The following is a 20,030-nucleotide window of genomic DNA, read 5'->3' as shown; positions in this document are numbered from 1 at the left end:
TTAAGTATACATAAAGCTTATAAAAGAAAACATTTTACTTTTATTCATTTAAAACTGCAAGTATATATAAAGCTTATAAAATAAATCTGTTTACTTCTATAAATTTTATTTAAAACTGCACAATTTTGTGGCTTAAAAACAAATGTATTAACATAATAATCAAATGTTTTTTATCCAAATTTCTAAAATTTATGTTACCCTTGATCAGAAGATTGGAGAGAACATGATGCTTAGACTAGTTATATGTATGAATTACTCAACATTAGTTTAATTAACATAGAACAATAATCGTCTTTTTCTTCTAAGTTATATTTGATAATAATTCTTTTTCTCTATTGTATATCAATTATAGTACACATTTAACTGCATGTGAATTTTCGAGATAATTTCGTTTCTAAAATTTTTTTAAAAAAATAAGAAGAAAAAAGTACAAAAAATGAATTAGGGGGAAAGTCCACTCAATAACATGAAACATATTGGACCACAAAGTTCCCAATCTTACTATTCTTGTGAAACTACCTTGTACCTAACTAGTGACAATTGAGATTTTACATAAAAAAGAATCATTGAAATTTCTAAAGTTTATCACCTATCTTTCATGGAAACAAGAGTGTACACGTGAATCATTGAAACTTCTCTATCTCTTATATTTCACGTATATAAAGTGTACACAAGAACAACACTAGAGATTAGCGAACTAAGATATATAATCGCAATACACTTCATTATCAACTAAAATAACCGCTAGCTCTAATATGATTTACTTGATTAGTTATGGATATATATCCATAATCCATAACATTGTATTTAGTTTCATAAGATTAGACCTAATTTATTGTAGATTCCAATATCTACAATGTGCAATGCATGCTTTGTTCGGATAGTAAATGTACACACGATATTTGTCGAAAGAGATAAACACTATATCTGACGACAAAAAAAAAAAAAAAAAAAAAAACACTATATCATATTGGCCTTTTTAAAGGTTGTTATTTCAACGCGACACTTTGAAACTTTTGCTATTACAACGAGTTTGTATTACTAACGATGAGTGTGGTTTTGTTTTTTTCAAACCAAGAGGAGTTGGTAATAAAAGTGACCTAGGGGTCTCATTTTTTCGTCAAATGATAATGACATTTCACAGTATTACACTAATAAGAACGTAACATTTTTAAATATATCTGAATAGTAGTAGGTTTTATATATTAATACACCGGCATGATGCACGAAAGTTTAGTCTATATCAAAAATATTTGTTGAGCTTATAGAGAATAGTCATCTTCGCGTTTGTCCCCTTATTGGTACACAAAATTAATAAGATTAATCTTTTACCTTCCACTAACTAAATATGCGAAAAAATGGAACACATTGTTTTAGACTAAAACGAAAAAGTTAGTGGTGTTGGATTCCACATCATCTTCACATAACTTTCACCAAGGTTATATATTGTATTACAGAATTAAGTATATAGATCCAATTCATAGGACTGTATTATATTTTGTTTGTCCTTTGATCCTTAATACAATCGTAAGTTGGGGGGCGAAACAAAAAAAATAATAGTTAGGCCCACTAGCTAATGGATATGGGCCTAATAAAACATTTTAGCGCTTTTTATTGGTTTTTGTCCTACCCTCCGATCAAAAAGCTCGTTTTCCTCGTGACATCTCCGATTGCGATTTGCTCCGGCGGCAATTTACGCGACGGCGTCACAAGCTTCCCGTCGTCTTTCTTTCCCTGAGGTGATTATTGAATTTCGATCTGTTCATTGTTTTTGTTCTCCACAATTTTTTTTGTTATATTACTCATTTTATACGAGTAATCAATCTCTGATGCAGGTACGGAGAAGGTCCTGATTGATCTGAGTGGTTGGTACAATGGCGTCTGGTAGCGTCGGAGGAGGCGGATCGTTGTCGGAGGTATATAGTAGTGCGAAAAGGATTCTACTCAAGGCTCGCGACGGAATCGAGAGGTTGGAGAGGTTCGAGTCATCTTCTATGGATTCTCCCGATTTGGCCTCCTCCGTTAAACGAGACATTACTGAGGTCCGATCTCTCTGCTCCAACATGGATGCTCTCTGGCGCTCTATCCCTGTTAAATCTCAGCGTGATCTCTGGAGAAGGTTCTCAATTTCATTCCTCTCTTATCTGAATTCATCTGCCAAGTGATCATCAAAATCTCTGAATTACATATTACATATTACACAGAGTTTCTTGTATACTCTGTGTTGAAGTCACTAGCATATTAGGTGCTTCTTGCTTTCTACTGGTTTCTGAATCTCATAAGTTTAGGGTGAATGGGTGATTTAGTCCAGTTCTTGTGTACACTTTGTGTTAGAATCAGAAGTGAAATTTGGGGAGTTTTGTTGCAGAAAGACCGAACAAGTTGGAGAAGAGGCTGAGTATTTGAATCAAAGCCTGGAAAAATACATGTCGAGGAATCAGAGAAAGATGTTGGAAGCTAAAGAGAGAGCGGATTTGTTAGGCAGAACGAGCGGAGAAGGAGCTCACATTTTGCAAATATTTGATGAGGAAGCTCAAGCTATGAACTCTGTTAAGAATTCAAAGAGAATGCTTGAAGAATCGTTTCAAAGTGGAGTTGCTATCCTCTCTAAATATGCTGAACAAAGGGATCGTTTAAAGGTAATTGTAGCGGAATCTTAATCTCTGTTATATATGCCACAAGTCAATAAGAAAAACATATGATTTTTGATGCCATTAAGTTTTTCTCACATTGGGTTTTTGGATCTGTCAGGGGGCACAACGCAAAGCGTTGGATGTTCTGAACACCGTAGGGCTCTCCAACTCGGTACTGAGGCTCATTGAGAGGCGCAATCGTGTTGATACCTGGATCAAATACACTGGTATGATAGCAACAATTGTCATTTTGTATCTCTTCATAAGATGGACACGCTAAACCAAAGTAAGTTGAAAGGCTGTAGTTACAAAGATTATATGTAAAGAGTTAGGCTACTTGATCTGACTTCTTGTGCGCGGGTGAAAGATATTTTGTTATGTTTATGCCTATTTACAAGTCATTTCTGGCATCTGATCTGTAGCTCTACAAGTTGAGATTGTCAAAATACTACACATCTTCTCGATTTCCTTTGCATTCAATACAAACCAAAACCAAAGCTGAATCAAATTGACTTTTTACTATGTTACTACCATTTCTTCTAAATCTTTTAGTCCAAGAAATCGGGTAGAAAACGAAACCAAAGCCCAAATAAAACTAGGAGATTTTTCCTTGGAACATGTGCTCCCGTGTTACATCAGCAAACCAAACTTCACACCTGTAACAGGTTTTTCTACGGGAACTGAGACATTTCAAAGCCTTATCTAGGACAGCAATTGCATTTCACTAGACTTACTAAGATATATGACAAGCGTAGGCTATATAGATGAGAAGAGTTCTGCACCTTTAAAAGTATTTTTTTATTAAATATTTTTAGTTTGGTGAATTAAGTCATTTAACAGATTAAAAAGTATTTTAACAAAAAGAAAAATAAGAGGGGTAGTTTTCAAACTAAAACTTAAAAAGAAGACATTTTCCAAATTTACTTTACTTAGTAAGCATTACGAAGATGAAGCAGCAATTGCAAAAAGGAGAAAAATGAGAAATTAAAACATTATTTTATCTCCTTTGATGTTATAAAACATAATTATCCTACATTAAGACATTAAACCAGTATTGTTGGTTTGCTTAGTTTGGTTTTAAAAATTAAAAAATAAAAATAAAAATTAAAACAAGAGGTGGACGTGGTAGCATAGCATTGACGTTAAAAAGACATGTTTTTTTTTTTTTTTTTTTTTCTTCTTTCCCTTCTTCTTCTTCTTCCTCCACCGCCTCACGTCACGTCTCTCTGTTTCTGTGGTTCTGTTCTCTGTACTTGTTGTGGCTATGGCGGAGACCTCTACGCTTCTCTTCTACACTTTCTCCTCTCACCTCACCATCTCCCCTGTTCGTCACTCTCGTCATCCCTCCCCCGCTCGTTTCTCATCTCTTCTTTCCCGCGTTCGGCCATCTCGATTCGCCGTGAAGGCTTCGCATTACGGCAGCTTCTCCGATGACGATGCTTTCAGCTTCTTCCCATGGTCCGATTCCAACAACGGTAATCAATTTCACTTCTATTGTCTCATATGATTTCGAAAAAATCGATGGCATGATCTAATCAAATTCAGGGTGATCTAATCAAATTCAGGGTGATCTGATTCATGTTATGATGCTTGTTGATCATTCTTGAATTATGTAATTTAATGGTTTTTTGAGTCTATTTCACATTTTTTGAATCATGTGCTATGCTGAATTGTGATCTATGGGAATTGCAAATTTTGTATTGTTTTACAGACATTGAATGGGTTCCTGAAGAAAGGATTACACTTTTCACTTCTGATGGGCTAGTTCAGATTGGAGGCAACATGGTTCCTCGCCGCATCAAATCCTCCTCTCATGTATGCCTATTTCATTGTCTTTGGTTGACATTTTTGTGCGTGTGTTCTTGCTTGGAACTTCTTACAAGTTCAAAACTAGTCAGGTCCGGTTTCAAAAATGTGTATAGATTGAGATTGTGTCATTGTGTCTTAGCCTAAGAGGTGCCTTGTTATTTTGCCTGTCGTGCTATCATCTCATGTATGTATTTCGTTTCATATGTGTTTTTATTTGTTTCCTTGGCTTTGATTCAACATATTTGTGTCATGTTGGTGTTCTTGCCTTGAATTTCTCACTATTAAACAATGTAGAACCAAATTTCAAGGTTTCTTATACTAGGAGGTGTACATACTCGCCTCATCATGCTGCCATATATGTGCTTTTATTGGTCGTGATTGAATTATATGATTTGTGACAGAAGAAACATGGGAAATCCAAATCACCAGAAAAACATCAAAAGTTTCAAGAAAGTGCTTACATGGATCCTGCTCAAGGTCTATGTCTTGGAGCTCTATTTGATATCGCAGCTACAAATGTACGCATCGTTTAACTTTCTCGGTTTGTTCAAGCTAGAAAACACAGATAATGCATTGCACTGTATATAAAAAATGTCAGGGACTGGATATGGGAAGAAGACTATGTATCATTGGATTCTGCCGTTCTGTTGAGATGCTTAGTGATGTTGTTGAAGACACTGTCTTAGAACATGGTGGAGAGGTTTGGGACTACCATGAAATCGCTCTCTTTGTTCTCCTTTTTAACATTCTTTCTAATTAACTTCTACTTTTGTGTTAAAAGATTGTTGCTACTGAGAAAGAGAGCACAAGCGGTTTACAAGAGAAACTAACAATGACAGTGGCAGTTCCATATCTCTGGGGTGTTCCTCCGGCTGCAGAAAGGCTTCACCTCGCGGTTCGAACAGGTGGAGGCATCGTCGACAAAATCTATTGGCAATGGCATTTCTTGTGATTCACACAATTTCCCCAAAACATTGGCTCTAACTCACTACCTCAAGTGTTTATATATCATTCATTGTACAGAACCATTACATTTACTATAAATTCCCCTAATTTATTTCATCAACTGAATAAAAAGGAAGGCTATACTTTGATTTTAAAATCTATTATAATGTGGGATCTATTAATTACCTCTTTACGGTTTTCTTCTTTAGCTAGATTTGATTTTCGTTAGAGATATATTTGTGTGTATTGGGTCTGCATTTGCACTAGCTTGACCTATATGACCCTGTCAAGGAATGCATAAAGCTAGAAAAGGTTTTTGTAGCTTTCAAGGATGTTTTCTTATAATAACTTGGAGATTATAGGATATAGTCTCTTCATGGAGAGACATTCTTGCTGCTAAAAGTGTCTGTAGAGCCAATTCTGATCACGATCCACAGGATCAATTTTCTTGAATCATCACACATTGGTTTTACGAGATGAACGGTCTAAAGTTGTCCCCGGGAAGCTTTCTGGAAGAGGGGTAGTGTTGTGTGTACACATAGCATTCCTCGTCGAGCCCTCCCGGCCCAATCCAAATATTGAATATGTTACAAACGCTTCTCTAACATATTCATCAACATATAGCTGTAGTCACAACTCTTACCTTCTTTAGATATATATTCTATACTGAAAAAGAAAAAAATATGAAATTGATCCAATGCAAAAAGTCAAAGTTCAAACCATTACATAAACTCTAGTTCTTGTCTTTACTATAATTTACTTTATTCCTTGTATCTCTCAATTCCAAAATACTAGAAATAGTCTTGTGCTTCAATTTGAGTTTTCCGTAGCAATCTCTTTACAAAGGATTTTGCAAAACTTGTCAGTGTCATGTTAAGACTTTCTTAACAATAGAAGCTAATAGGGCAGTAGGCATAACACTTGTCCCCCAATTTAATATATATTAGCAATAGTTTAGTATTGGAAATTAAACATTAAATCTTGTCATTTATTCATTCAGTCGATGTAAATAGTGTTTTCAATGAATTATTAGATTATAGCACCAATGATAGGCATCTTTTACAGAGAGGCAATGTCGTCGTACCTTTTGTCAAGTTCCTCTCCACTCAAAACTTCATAACGCCATCCATCTTTAATTCCTCATTCCCTTAATGCAGAGTATTCAAAACTACATATACATATATAATGAATGATCATGCATGTACCAACAAATACAATATATATGTTAGTGTTAGTGTGATTATTAAATAGTGGAGATTCTTTTTTTATTTCTTTTTCTAATTCGTCGGTCGAAGAAGAAAACAAAACCTGACGTTGAAGTTAACTTATAAAATTCTGTACGAATTATATGCAGTCGAGGCCAATCTTGGTACGACTCTCTTACCGGTGTTAAAAAGACATGATTATAGTGTAAAATAATACGTTTGTCGCTAATTGATCATGCGTTAAATATTGATTTTGTCGCTAATTCGACCAGCTAAATGTCTAAAATATTCGAAATAATATGATTTATAAACATTTCCAAATTCTGTCTAGCTACTAATATATTTGCTTAAGATTTCGTATAGGTTATTAAGGCAGATAAGATTGGACCAATTTCGAATGGAAGTGTAAATGATATGTAGTTACTTTCAAGATGTCGAGAAATATTACTAATGTTTAGAATAATGTGTTTTGGTCCTTTTGGATATATAATTGTCATCCGTATTATATTAAAATCCCATAAATAATAATAGATGTGGTGGTGGATATATATGATTATAACAAACAATAAATAAAATATTTTTGATCAACGATTGGTTGATTACTTATGCATGGAAAGAAAAACTCATTAATACCTTAGAGAACATGCAAGTGGGAATAGTTTTCGAGTTTAAATGGTAAGATACAAAGTATGTATGCATTATTGTGTTTTAATTTGTGGTTATTGATGATAAGATTTTGAGAGATTCCTTAATGAGCTAGGGTGAGGGGAACAATACAAAAGTAGCATACCAAATACTCTGATCTTTCCCTCCTTTTCTAGAAAGCAGATTATAAGAGTTTCTTTTTCTTTGGTGTGATAATAGATTTTAATATAACGTATTGATAGTTTATTTAGCTTTATAAATATGGAGTTGACATGAACCTATATACATTTTGTTTTGTTTTTCCCTATAATTTAATTTAATTACTTCCATTTCCCCCACAAATTTATTTAAGAGAAAATTTCTCCATTTTACCTACATATTTTCTTATACATGAATAATTTGAATAACTCATCCAATATGTTACTATTCTAGTTGTTATACTTCTGACCTTATAGTTTCGAAAATGTCAATAGTTTTTGAAACCAAAAAGATTTGGCGTCGTATTCGGTTCAAATTTCAAGTACTCATATCAAAGTAAAACTGAAGAAAATCGAAACAAATTTAAATCGGTCCCTATGTGTTTAATAAAGAGTTGAACGTTATACCAAATTCAAAGCTAATGTTTGAATAGTTTGCGAATAATAAACAGTAGAAAATAGAAACAATGCAAAAAATAGAAAATGATGTGACATTGTGATGATATGATAGATTTTTGTATCACATGTTTGTCATGGTAGATAGCTTATTGGCCATAGAAATGTTGTTAGTCACAATGTTTTTTTCTTATCACTAAAAACTTTACATAACCTGTAGGTTCAACAAAATATATATAGAGAGTTCTTATTTATAATTAAAAACATTAAGTTTAACTCATGAATCACGTTTAAACCCATCTTAATAAACAAGTTTTAATTATTCATTTTTAGTTTTGAGAGAGAGAGAGAGAGAGGGAGAGAGATTATGGAGGTTGAATCAAAGTTGGTAAGAGAGAGATCATCAATAGTACAACATGAACTTATCCTCAGTCTTGTTTTCATCAAACCACAAGCTATTGCTACTACTAGTACAACTACTACCTATTAATTGCTTGATCTCTTCCATTCCATAATCTTCAATAACCACCGAGCTCATTGATCTCTCATCCTCTTCATGATGATGATGATGATGATCACGATGTTCCATCTTCACTCTTGTTACTGTACTTGTTTTACTCGACCCACTTCTTACATCACTCAACAACATTATTCCCTTGTTTGTACTTTGCTCATGGCTGTCTTCTTGATGGCTCATTATGAGCTTGTTTCTGTTCGGAGAATTTACCAAACTACCCATGTCTTCTTGATATAATAGTTGTTGTTGTTGGCCCATCATTGTCATCATCATCCCCTGATGAGGTGTGAGAGGTTGGTTTGTTGATATTGATGGATTATACGGATGAAGACTATTGATCATGTTGTAATGTGATGATGACGATGGTGGTGGTGATATTGATGTACCAATGGCTAAGTGGTGATGCGGAGGAGGAGCCATGGTAGCAATGAGCTTCTTCTTGAGCTTAGTGTTCCAATAGTTCTTGATGTCATTATCAGTCCTACCATGCAAGTGAGCTGCTATTACTGACCACCTGCATTATCAGTAATTATTAACTCCTTTATGTAACCACAATAAGCTAGATAAATATAATTTTGTAAGCTTTTCAAAGTGAATTTGCTTCCACTTTCTTTTTTTTTTTTGGCTAATTTATGAACTAAAGAATATACCCACAAAAGGAGGCAATTATACTGCACAAAAGGTGGGTGTGTAAAAGCTAAGATCATGAAAAAAACTGTTTTTTAATTAAAGAAGAAAAAAACAATTGAGACTGAATCTTCCTTGAAACATGCAAAGTCTCTTCATTTCTTTCCCATGATTTAAACAAGAACAATCTTTATATATATATCTTATCAAGATGATCAAGATTATTAATGTTGGAAAATAATTAATTAATTTTGAGACTATCTTAACCTGCTTCCGATGGAGGCGAAGAGGCTGTAGATAATATTGTCTTCTTCCTCAGTGAAATCTCCATGTCTTATGTTTGGTCTCAAGTAGTTCAACCATCTCAATCTGCAACTCTTTCCACATCTCCTTAAACCTTTTATATATCATATTATTAAAGAAAAAAATCAGCCAAGACCAAGACCCGCCCAAGGTTAAAAATCCAAGAAAACTAAAAAAAAATAAGCCAAGAATCATGAAGAGATATGAAAATACCAGCTTTGTGAGGGAGAGCAATCCAGTTGCCACCAGTGCCTTGTTTCTCTATGTAGTCTTTAAGCTTTGCATCTTCTTCAGGAGACCATGGACCTCTCTTCACATTTGCCTTGTCACAACATGGAGCCCTACCCATCTCTACTCTATCTCTCTCTCTTTCTCTCTTTCTCTCTTTCTATATGTGCTTTGTTGCTTGAGGGATCTTTGTTAGTATGTTTTTTGAAAGAGAAGAAGAGAAGAAAGAAAAAGTGTTCCCTGGTTCTGTAATTATCAAAGATAAAGACATCTATTTATTGCTCTATGTATTGGAAACGCCCAAGTCAATGAAAAACCTATTTTTATTTTATTTTCCTGCCATTATGCTTTTTCTCTTCTCCCATGTGGATTGCCTTCATTATTATAATACGTATGTAGATAAAGAGAGAGAAACAGTGTATATAAAAGTTTATAGATGTGGTTTTGGTCACCAAAGCAAAACAAGAACAGCTGGTCTAAGTTGTGAATAGTGGAGAAATTAAACAGAACAAAACAATTTCGTGAAGAAAAAAACCTAATAAAAATAGAACCAATTAATACTCTTTTATTTTAAGAACTTGGACAAATGGTTTGCGGGAAGAAAACAAATTCGAACAAATGGGTTTAAAGTTTTTCTTTCATGTCCCATTACGATTGAACGTGCATGTTTGTCTCTTGACGAGACTAACCAACCGTTCATCGAAATTTTTTACCGGTTCATTGGATTAAACCAAATCAAACCGATTAACCAAAAGTCAGAACCATGCCAACATGGAAATATATAATTATATGGTATACTAATACAAAACTATCTGTGTAAAATATTATACACGAAAAATATGGTGCATGCAAGAGTCAAACATGTTATGGTGTTTATTTTTTCTTCGTACACTTACCAATAAAAAAAGGAAAGCAAGTGATAAGAAAAATAAAAAGAGAAGAAAAAATAAAAACGAAAAGTTGACATTAAACCAAAAAACTAGAGAAAGGGTGAAAGTGATGTGTACTTAATTTTCCAAAAAAAACAAGTGAAAGGTTTGACTAAGTCATTTCCCACAAGACATTGTCAAAGTGATTAATCCCGAGGCCACCACAACACACATAGTCACATATATTCTTTCTTATTGGGAAGAATATATGTGTGTGTGTATCTATATAATAATACTATATAGTATATGCATTTATGTATACAATGGCAAAATAATTTTGAATGTTTATGGCGCAGCAGTTCAAGTTTGGTAAGTTGGTGTGGCACTTTTTCAAAACTATATTTAAGTTGGTTTCCGAAAATGAAAAATAGTAGTACAACTTAGTATACACACTCATTTCTTATTCAAGAGAGTTAACACTTGACATGTTTTCAAACCAGTAAGTTAAACTCTTAAAACTATATCACATTCATTATCTTTATCTTTAGCTATGTGTTTGGTAGCATACACTTTAAATAGTACCAAAGACATAGCTACACAATCACGAAATGTATGTATGGTTCCTTCTAATATTTTGGCATTTGAGATATTTAAATGATAACTTGTGGATTATATATGTTTGTTTTGTAGATTTTTAGGTCTCTAGATTAATTGTGCCTAGTTTTGTTACAAGATACTACATGTGAAATTACCTAGTAAAAGTATAATTTTCTTTTGGCATTTGTATAACTTTTTTGACCTATATGTATATATGATATGTTTTTGTATCATTATGACGAAACAAATAGTACTATCTTAACATGTACAAGTAAGATTCGAAAAATTCAAAATTCCGCACATGACACAGTTACAACTTCTGTGAAATTATCTAATTTAACCGAAGACTATAGCTACTCCCATTTGAATGAACTAAATGTAGAATATAACTTCTCTTTGATCAAATATATTTTGCAAAGAATCTTATAGATATTGTTACAATTTTGAGTGATTAGTATACTACTAATAATTAACGTATATATTGAGATGGAGTCCCTACTTGAAAAGAAAAGAAAAGATTTATTAGTGACTTCATGGTTATACCGAGAGGTCGAAATCTATCTACCAATATTTTATGAAATACTCAAAATCTAATAATTGATAAAGGTGGCCTTTTATAATTATAACAATACAATAATTGCATATGTCGTAATTTTCCACTCAAAAATAGGTGCCTATCCTAGTGATTTGTGAACGGAGACGTGTAATTGAAAATCTCCTTAAGATGTTAACAGCTTACTATTGTGAATTATTGACAAGTAAACTATATAATACTAGTATTCGATGCCTAATATACTATATATGTGAACAATTCTGCAACTATACATTACAGTGGAATCATAGTATTAGTATACAGTGGCCACTGGCCAAGTGAAAGAAATAGGTTTTGTGAAGAACTACTAACTGTTGAAAGCTTTCTAAACCAGGCAGAAGGTTACAGAATTTAATTAGGCTCAGCTACGAGGCACGCGAGAGTCACGTGTGAATCGGAGCGTGAACAGTTGAAAGACTCTAGCCAAGGCAGAAGGTTTGAAATTTTACGCTCCCTTTGAGAGACACACGTGAGAATCACGTGGAAATCAAAGCGTGTTGAGTCCACGCGAAAAGGGCGCAAAACGACATCGTTTAAACATAACGTCGTGTCTCTTTCTTCACCTTTTCTTTACAATTCTCTCAAACTATCTTCTTCCCTACCACTCCACTTCCCTGACCCTCCCCTTCACTTTACCAACAACACACACACTAAGCTCTCTCTCTTCTCCAATGGCGGCAATCACCGGATTCTCCGCGCTCTCTATCCCAATTTCTTCTCCTCCATCACTTCCGGCGTCGCGTTTACTCAATTCCACTCGGTGTTTCTCCAGATTCTCTAATCTGTCTCCGTTTCCCGCGTTCTCTAACTCTCCTCGGAGAAAGATCCGGTTGATTACGGCGTGTTCTTCTACTGGTGACCGAGGTGAAGAGGTTGAATCAAGAGCTGAGAATGAGATTAAAGAGACATTGATGTTATCAGTCTCTCCTTTGCCTCTCCTCCTCGTTGCTACTCTCCCTGGAGGTATAAAACTTTTAACATTTCCATAATTTTAATCGCTCTAAGGTTCAATGTCTACCATGTTGGTTTAGGAGCTTTAAGTAAACACTAGTGAGAAAGTGATGATATTTGTGTATTCATTAATTGTGTGAATGATATATGTATGAATCAAATTTGGATTTGTGACCACGAATGTTGTGTCAAGATACACTGGTTTTGTAAAAATTAGATGATTCATGCTGATATCTGTCTCTCTTGTGGCAGCTGCAACTGTAAGCTCTGTTATTGGACCGTTTGCGGAGATTGTAAAATCCTTGAATCTACCTGACTGGCTTGTTCATTGGGGACATCCAGGAAACATGGTACTATTACTACTCCATACCTAATACATGCTTCTTTAATCTTATCACTCATGTTCAAGATTCCACAAAACCATGTCTGTCAGAAATAGTTTCTTTAGACATATGTCTTGTGTGTGTGATAGTTTGGATTTGTCACCTGTTTTCTCTCAGGCAGTAGTTCTTTTTGCTATGGGTGGCTATGGAACATACTTAGGCTTCCGGATTCGTTTTTCAGATGACATTGTAAGCCTATTTAACCAAATATTCTGGTTACTATATTATAAGGACTGTTTTTGTTTAAAGAGCGTCGTTTGCCCTTGAAATGTCAGGAAGAGAAGGCAAAGGCAAAAGACCTGCACCCAAAGCTTCTAGCTGGAATGTTTTTCTTTTTCGCCCTTGGAGCAACTGGTGGTATCACATCCCTTCTTACCTCCGATAAACCCATCTTCGAAAGGTATCTTTTTCTTACATAGTAGACTCTTATTTACTGATTTCAAACTTGAACAAACAAAACACTGATTTCATGGTAACAAGAAGACCTCTTCGAACTTAGTAATGAGATTGCAAATGCGTGACTGATATAGTTGTGGATTTGTGTACTGTAGCCCGCACGCTGTTACAGGATTCATTGGTCTTGGCCTCTTGACTATTCAAACAATCTTACCATCTTTGTTCAAGGTAAAGTACAATGCAGGATCTTGCAATGTGAAACCTTAATCATTTATGTAGTTTTTAGGATCAAGAAACTTGTTTCACAAAATGTGCAGGACAAACCTGAATTGAGGAACGTGCACGGGATCCTCGGGAGTGGGATAATGACGCTTTTCCTCGTCCATGCTGCGTTCGGCCTTCAGCTCGGTCTCAGTTACTGACTATTCTTTACTGACCTCTTCTCATATGTTTGTACTCTACAGCTCCAACCACAACCATTTTTCTTTGCTTTTCTATTAGTATAAAGTCTTAAAATTTTAATAAAAGAAGATATATAGAGACAAAATACTGTGAAATTTTTTTGTGTATTGTTTATATATACACCTTTTTGCTGCAAATTTACAATATACAATTTATAATTCAACGTTTTTATTGGCTGCTCATATGTAAAAAATTGGTTTCTTACTTATATTTGAGTTTGCTTATAAGTTTTCATTTTTTGAGATCAACCAAATCTAAAAGTAATTATATTTTCCACTAACAGAACAGAGCCAAACTTAAGGCAAAAAAATAATTTTCTGAAACTTAAAAAATTAAAACAAAATCTTCAAATAAAAATTGATCAAATCATATAATTAATCTTTTAAAACAAAAAAAAAATATAAACAAATGCCATCACCAACCAACACCTAATTATGAAAAGTGAAAAAAAAAAAAACACAGATTAAATAAAATTATCTAAACCACTCCTTGATTTGCCACCATGTTCCATGTGTGTGTTATCCGGCGGATCCGGTTCGGGTTATGATTTTGATGTCGATGTCGGGTCGGGTACTCTTCTCACCAACCACACCCATACCTACGACAACGGGGTTGGTGAGATTACATTACTTAGCTATATCCCACCGTCTATTCCTCCCTTCATTCCAGATCAACGGTGTAAAAACGGCACAATACTGTACACCGCAAAACACTTGATCACAGCATCTCCAACAATATAAACCGAAGAGAGGTGAAGGCACGAGAGAAGAGCGGGCAAACAAACACAGAACGAGTCGAACTCCGAGTCACGCGCCGAGTTTTTCTCACTCGTTCTCAATATAAAATCTCTTCTCTTTCTTCTCTCTCGCTTTCATTTTTCTCCTCCAGATCTTGAATCGAGAAGTCTATCTACTTCGTTATATCAGGTTTGGTTTCTTCGATCCACTCATTGTTGCTCTTTCTTCGTTAGATCTGTAAGTTTTGTTTTGTATGGTTATGTTATCGACTCGTTTTCGCTATTTGAAATCCATGGCTTTTGGTGTTAGATCTGACGATTCGGAGCTGTTGCTTTACATTTTCTTAGCTTAATTGTTCAAATCTGATAGAAATTGAATTATTTTTCAAATCCGAGCAGAGAGAGTGATGGAACTAGATCTAGTAACTGGAAAATTTGGGAATCATTCGTGTTCAATTGTGTCGGTGGAGCTAGACAAATTTGGTTTTTTAGGGAGTTTGATTTTTGTTTTTGGGTATAATTTGTGTTGATGTTGTTTTGTGTGTATGTGTAGAAATGGAAACGTTCCTATTCACATCTGAATCCGTCAATGAGGGACACCCAGACAAGCTCTGTGACCAGGTTTCTGATGCTATCCTCGATGCTTGCTTAGAGCAAGACCCTGAAAGCAAAGTGGCGTGTGAGACATGTACCAAGACCAACATGGTGATGGTGTTTGGTGAGATCACAACCTCTGCGAAAGTAGACTATGAGAAGATTGTCAGATCCACTTGTAGGGAGATTGGGTTCATCTCTGCTGATGTTGGTCTTGATGCTGACAAATGTAATGTCTTGGTTAACATCGAGCAACAGAGTCCTGACATTGCTCAGGGAGTTCATGGTCATTTGACCAAGAAGCCTGAAGATATTGGAGCTGGTGACCAGGGACATATGTTTGGGTATGCTACTGATGAGACCCCTGAGCTCATGCCGTTGACTCATGTCCTAGCCACCAAGCTTGGTGCTAAGCTCACTGAAGTGAGGAAGAACAAGACCTGCCCTTGGTTGAGGCCTGATGGTAAGACCCAAGTCACTGTCGAGTACAAGAACGATGGTGGAGCTATGATTCCGATCAGAGTCCACACTGTTCTCATCTCAACCCAACATGACGAAACTGTCACCAATGATGAGATTGCTGCTGACTTGAAGGAGCATGTGATCAAGCCGGTTATCCCTGCTAAGTACCTTGACGACAACACCATCTTTCACTTGAACCCATCAGGTCGTTTTGTCATCGGTGGACCTCATGGTGATGCTGGACTCACAGGGAGGAAGATCATCATTGACACTTATGGTGGTTGGGGTGCCCATGGTGGAGGTGCCTTCTCAGGGAAGGACCCAACCAAGGTTGACAGAAGCGGTGCCTATATCGTGAGGCAGGCTGCAAAGAGTGTGGTAGCAGCGGGACTAGCACGCCGCTGTATCGTGCAGGTATCATACGCCATTGGTGTCCCTGAGCCACTCTCAGTGTTTGTTGACACCTACAAGACCGGGACCATCCCAGACAAGGATATCCTTGTGTTGATCAAGGAAGCGTTCGACTTCAGGCCAGGAATGATGGCCATTAACCTCGACTTGAAGAGGGGAGGTAACTTCAGGTTCCAGAAGACTGCTGCGTATGGCCATTTCGGGCGTGACGACCCTGACTTCACTTGGGAGGTCGTCAAGCCACTCAAGCCAAAGGCTTAAAGTTAACAAAAGGTGGCAGTTGCAAGAACAGAGTTGAGACACTCCCCCAACCACTGGGAACTTATCATTATACCATTATTATTGCAAAAAGACTGAATAAAGAAAGCTTCCGCATTTTCATCAGATCTCTCTCTCTCTCTCTCTCTATAATCGACACCATTCACATTTGTTTTCTCAAGCACAAGGCCAGGCACCTTCAAGTATCTGGTAACTGAAGATTGCAAATGAAAGATTTGAGTTTTATGTTTTTAATTTTTTGCTCTTTCTTTTTTTTTCCCTCTTAAACTCTTGTATTGTAATTTTGATTGTGTAACCAAGAAATCCATCTTTGTGATTTTTAAAAGAAAAAAGAAAAAAAAAACATAATTTTATGCAAATGAGCAACCTTTGAATTGGAAAACGTAGAGAAACAAAAAAAATGAGCAGAACAAGTATTAGAGTATGTTGGTGATGGTGCCTCTATTTTCAGCTCCATGTGTCTCGTCAAGTTTCTCGTGCCTCGTGCTTTCGAGGCACTTTGTATATGCCCCTTTAAAACAGAAGTGAGCTAGATACTGGAACTTAGCTAGTGGAACTAATATGTGTAGTTAAAATCAAACAAATATAGAAAAAGAGAAGAAAGTCTAGAAAGGTCTCAACACCTTCATAAAGTCATTTTCGTCCTCCACGATAAATAATATTATACATGATGCATGTCATTGAACATATTAAATCCTTATGTTATATTATTTGATGAATCTTTTACTCAAGTTAGTTCTCTCAACAAACTGAACCTCAATTATTTTGCTTCATGATTCAATGTTTATGTGTGTTTTATCTTTACCATTGTACCCAAAAAAAAAGTGAAACAAAACGAAACGAGAAAACCGAAGTGGGGTTAGGTTTTACTGATATGTAAACGAGCCTGATCTTATTTCGAAGCAACTTTGGTTTCATCAAACCAAAGCCCAAAACAAAGTACACTTTTGGGTTCACTTCACAACTACAATCTTTTTTTGTGTGCAAACTTATACTATTCCTATAACCTTCTTTAGTATATAACTGACTGCAGTGAATTCTATTCATACAGCCGCAGTTGCATTATGTGATTTCATACCTCTCGTAGTCTTGTCTTCAACATTCTTCGATGCTTCCTTGATCAGGTGCCATTCGCTTTTGTCCGACCCTTTGGTATCCTTTTGACTAGTTGTTATGTCTTCTTTCATGTGTTTAATTAAGTTTCCTTATGTTTGTTCTTTTGTCATATTTTCTTAACATTGTAAAGCTCTAATCTTCAGTCATCACCAAAATTAAAGATGGTGCTTTTAATCTACACCAAATTTTGAGTTTGTAAAAATAAAAATGTTCATAATATATAATTTGTTACAGAAACAGAATTTGTAAAGAGAGTGTACTGTATATCGACAGCAAAAGATAAAGAGAAACATTAGAATGTGGATGAACTCTATCTTTGAAGATAAGTCATCAGTCTTTTATGTCCGTATACATATTATGCCTTAGAAAAAGAAAAAAAAAATCACCTACCAATCATTAGATGTAGCTTCGAGTTTAGATTTCAGATATCTCGATTCTGGTTTCCAAAGGTCACAAACGAAAGAACAATTATGCAACCAAAAAAAAAATAGATTTAAATATAGAAAAAGGAAAGAAAGAAATGGATTTGATTAGAGAGAGCCATCGATCACTCAACTCATTGAGTTTGTCGTGTGGCATGTATTGTTGTGCAAGCATCCAAAGTCTCATACATTATTATCAGCACTAACATGACCCTAACGTTCCTCAATTATGTGCATATTGACATGGGTTCATCAATTCTTCTATATCTTATCATATAAGCGTCAAGACACTTGCGTTTTAGAGTCCCACGTATAATGCTACACTCCATAATTAATAATAATTTCCATTCATATAGAATCACACGTTATGCTACACTCCATAATCAATAATAACTCCCATTCATATATAGAATCAGACATCCACCTAAGCTTATACATATATTGTTCCATAATTGTATAATGCTTCCAATTATTATCTATACATATATCTTACTATCATATAATTGATGCAAATACTGTTGTTACAATGGCCTAATCAATTTCTAAAATATATCTTACTATCATAGAATGTTAGAACGAGACAAGACAAAACTATTCTCAGTCCTAAAATAACAAACTTAAACAAGTTAACAGTAATACGATATTTGAATACAAATGAAGATACAATTTATAAACACAAACCACAATGTCTTAGTCGCATGTATGATCGCATCTTCTTCATTCATACAATGGGAATTCCAACTCACTAAAACAAGAACATTAAAAAGAAGCGTTCGATCAATCAGTTCCCATCTGTTTTTTTTTTATTTCGTCAAAGTTGCAAAAGGTTGACTTGACTAAGGGAAATTAAAGCAGTATAGGTTGAATGAAGAATTCTTCTGTTTCTTTATGTCGTTGAAAATCTTTACCATGTGTAAAAATATATATCTTCACTATATATTGTACATAATGGGAGGTAAAACAATAGCATTCGTATTTGAGGGGAATAATTTTGTTCATTAGATAATTACTTACCGCCCCATAAGTAGACAAGAAATTCCAGTAAAACAATATTCATTCAAATGCTATTTTAACAGATTTAGGTATGTAGATACGCTTATTTTTTCGTAGCTGCAAATTTATTTTTAACTAAAACACTTTATATGTTTATACAAGTTATTTTGCAGACAATACTACGTAAATGTAACATAAATTCATTTGGTCAGTATAAACATATATTGATATATGCATGAAAACTTTGAGTGAGTGTGGACTCTTGGAATATTGATTGTTTTATGTTCTTGTAAGGACAGTTTAAGTGCTTTACAAAACTGGTATGACACTTCAAAAAATGGTATTGGAATAATAAAAACCAACATGTTTGAAAACTAGGAGTTGATCAAACCACTCATATATACTGTTCTGTTCAGATGTTTTATAGAACCCCGTTCCTCAAATTGCTTGTTATTATAGTCGACAATCTCAAGCACCGGTCTACATCTATGAATACTTGAAAACATTTCTACTACTCTTTTTTCTTACTTTATAACACACACAAACGCATGTTAATATGCTGATCATAAAATACATAAAAAAAGAAAGGCATGAGATAAATGCACGAAACGATAATATTATTGCTAATCTTAAAAGATTCTGAACACGAAAATTATTAAAACCAAATAATAGTTAAAGAAGTAAAATTGGGTTTTTTTTTTTTGTAAAAGAATTATATTTTCGTCGGTCAGATGGGTCCGGCAACCGTCGATAATCAAGACTCGTATCACCGTAACACCGTTACCGACACAAATAGTGAGATATGTATCTTTTTTTTTATAATTATTTTTATTTTTTCTTCTTAAAAATTGATATTTTTTTGGCATTTAATTTCCGAATATTATTGAATTTCAGCATTGTCCTTTCGGGGACATCTTCTCAATTTAATTCGTTTATAAAATTACGTAAATATTTAATTATTTTATTTTTTTAACCAAATTCTTTATTTCAGGTAGGACCTTTTGGACAAAAGAGGTTCGGAAGTACTCCCATAATTTTATACGTAATGTAATACACAAATACAAATCTCCCATAATAACAAATATTAAAAAAAAAAAAAAAATGATGATTATGTTATTAATTGTCAATCCCAGTAGTTATAATTAAATGTTATACATAACTACAAGCCTTACAATACTAGTTTATGTAGATGTAAAGATTTTTTGACCAAACAATCGGATTCGATACTTTGACATCTGACTAACGCAAAGTTTTAAGGTTTG

General features: G+C 34.6%; 5 protein-coding genes across 6 annotated transcripts; 4 read left to right on the top strand and 1 right to left on the bottom strand.

Annotated features, from left to right (window-relative positions):
• The first annotated feature begins 1,639 nt into the window (after positions 1-1,639).
• Positions 1,640-3,097, top strand: LOC17889902 (membrin-11). Its single transcript, XM_006294889.2, has 4 exons — positions 1,640-1,739; positions 1,836-2,119; positions 2,369-2,639; positions 2,752-3,097. The coding sequence occupies exons 2-4, from the start codon at positions 1,875-1,877 to the stop codon at positions 2,911-2,913; spliced, it is 678 nt and encodes a 225-aa protein (XP_006294951.1). The 5' UTR covers positions 1,640-1,739; positions 1,836-1,874; the 3' UTR covers positions 2,914-3,097.
• A 705-nt stretch (positions 3,098-3,802) lies between these two features.
• LOC17890485 lies at positions 3,803-5,575 on the top strand. 2 transcript variants are annotated; one of them, XM_023784214.1, is made up of 5 exons: positions 3,803-4,108; positions 4,345-4,448; positions 4,847-4,960; positions 5,041-5,142; positions 5,224-5,575. In XM_023784214.1, the coding sequence occupies exons 1-5, from the start codon at positions 3,898-3,900 to the stop codon at positions 5,392-5,394; spliced, it is 702 nt and encodes a 233-aa protein (XP_023639982.1). In that variant the 5' UTR covers positions 3,803-3,897; the 3' UTR covers positions 5,395-5,575. The 2 variants fall into 2 exon arrangements, with proteins under 2 accessions (XP_023639982.1, XP_006294787.2); XM_006294725.2 differs by having other exon boundaries at positions 4,844-4,960; positions 5,224-5,546.
• A 2,544-nt stretch (positions 5,576-8,119) lies between these two features.
• Positions 8,120-9,812, bottom strand: LOC17887811 (transcription factor RAX2). The gene is made up of 3 exons (XM_006294644.2): positions 9,491-9,812; positions 9,242-9,371; positions 8,120-8,861 (listed from the first exon to the last, which is right to left on the bottom strand). The coding sequence occupies exons 1-3, from the start codon at positions 9,624-9,626 to the stop codon at positions 8,234-8,236; spliced, it is 894 nt and encodes a 297-aa protein (XP_006294706.1). The 5' UTR covers positions 9,627-9,812; the 3' UTR covers positions 8,120-8,233.
• Positions 9,813-12,162: 2,350 nt separating this feature from the next.
• LOC17889183 lies at positions 12,163-13,928 on the top strand. The gene is made up of 6 exons (XM_006294771.2): positions 12,163-12,526; positions 12,767-12,864; positions 13,015-13,086; positions 13,173-13,297; positions 13,449-13,521; positions 13,611-13,928. Exons 1-6 carry the CDS (start codon positions 12,235-12,237, stop codon positions 13,713-13,715), a joined length of 765 nt encoding a protein of 254 aa, XP_006294833.2. The 5' UTR covers positions 12,163-12,234; the 3' UTR covers positions 13,716-13,928.
• Positions 13,929-14,503: 575 nt separating this feature from the next.
• Positions 14,504-16,555, top strand: LOC17887834 (S-adenosylmethionine synthase 3). Its single transcript, XM_006294310.2, has 2 exons — positions 14,504-14,681; positions 15,045-16,555. The coding sequence occupies exon 2, from the start codon at positions 15,047-15,049 to the stop codon at positions 16,217-16,219; it is 1,173 nt and encodes a 390-aa protein (XP_006294372.1). The 5' UTR covers positions 14,504-14,681; positions 15,045-15,046; the 3' UTR covers positions 16,220-16,555.
• Positions 16,556-20,030: the final 3,475 nt, after the last annotated feature.

The sequence above is a fragment of the Capsella rubella genome, unplaced genomic scaffold, assembly GCF_000375325.1.
Source record: "Capsella rubella cultivar Monte Gargano unplaced genomic scaffold, Caprub1_0 scaffold_4, whole genome shotgun sequence".
NCBI lineage: Eukaryota > Viridiplantae > Streptophyta > Magnoliopsida > Brassicales > Brassicaceae > Capsella > Capsella rubella.
Note: the sequence above shows the minus strand (reverse complement) of the source record. Positions and strands in the feature narration are given on the sequence as shown.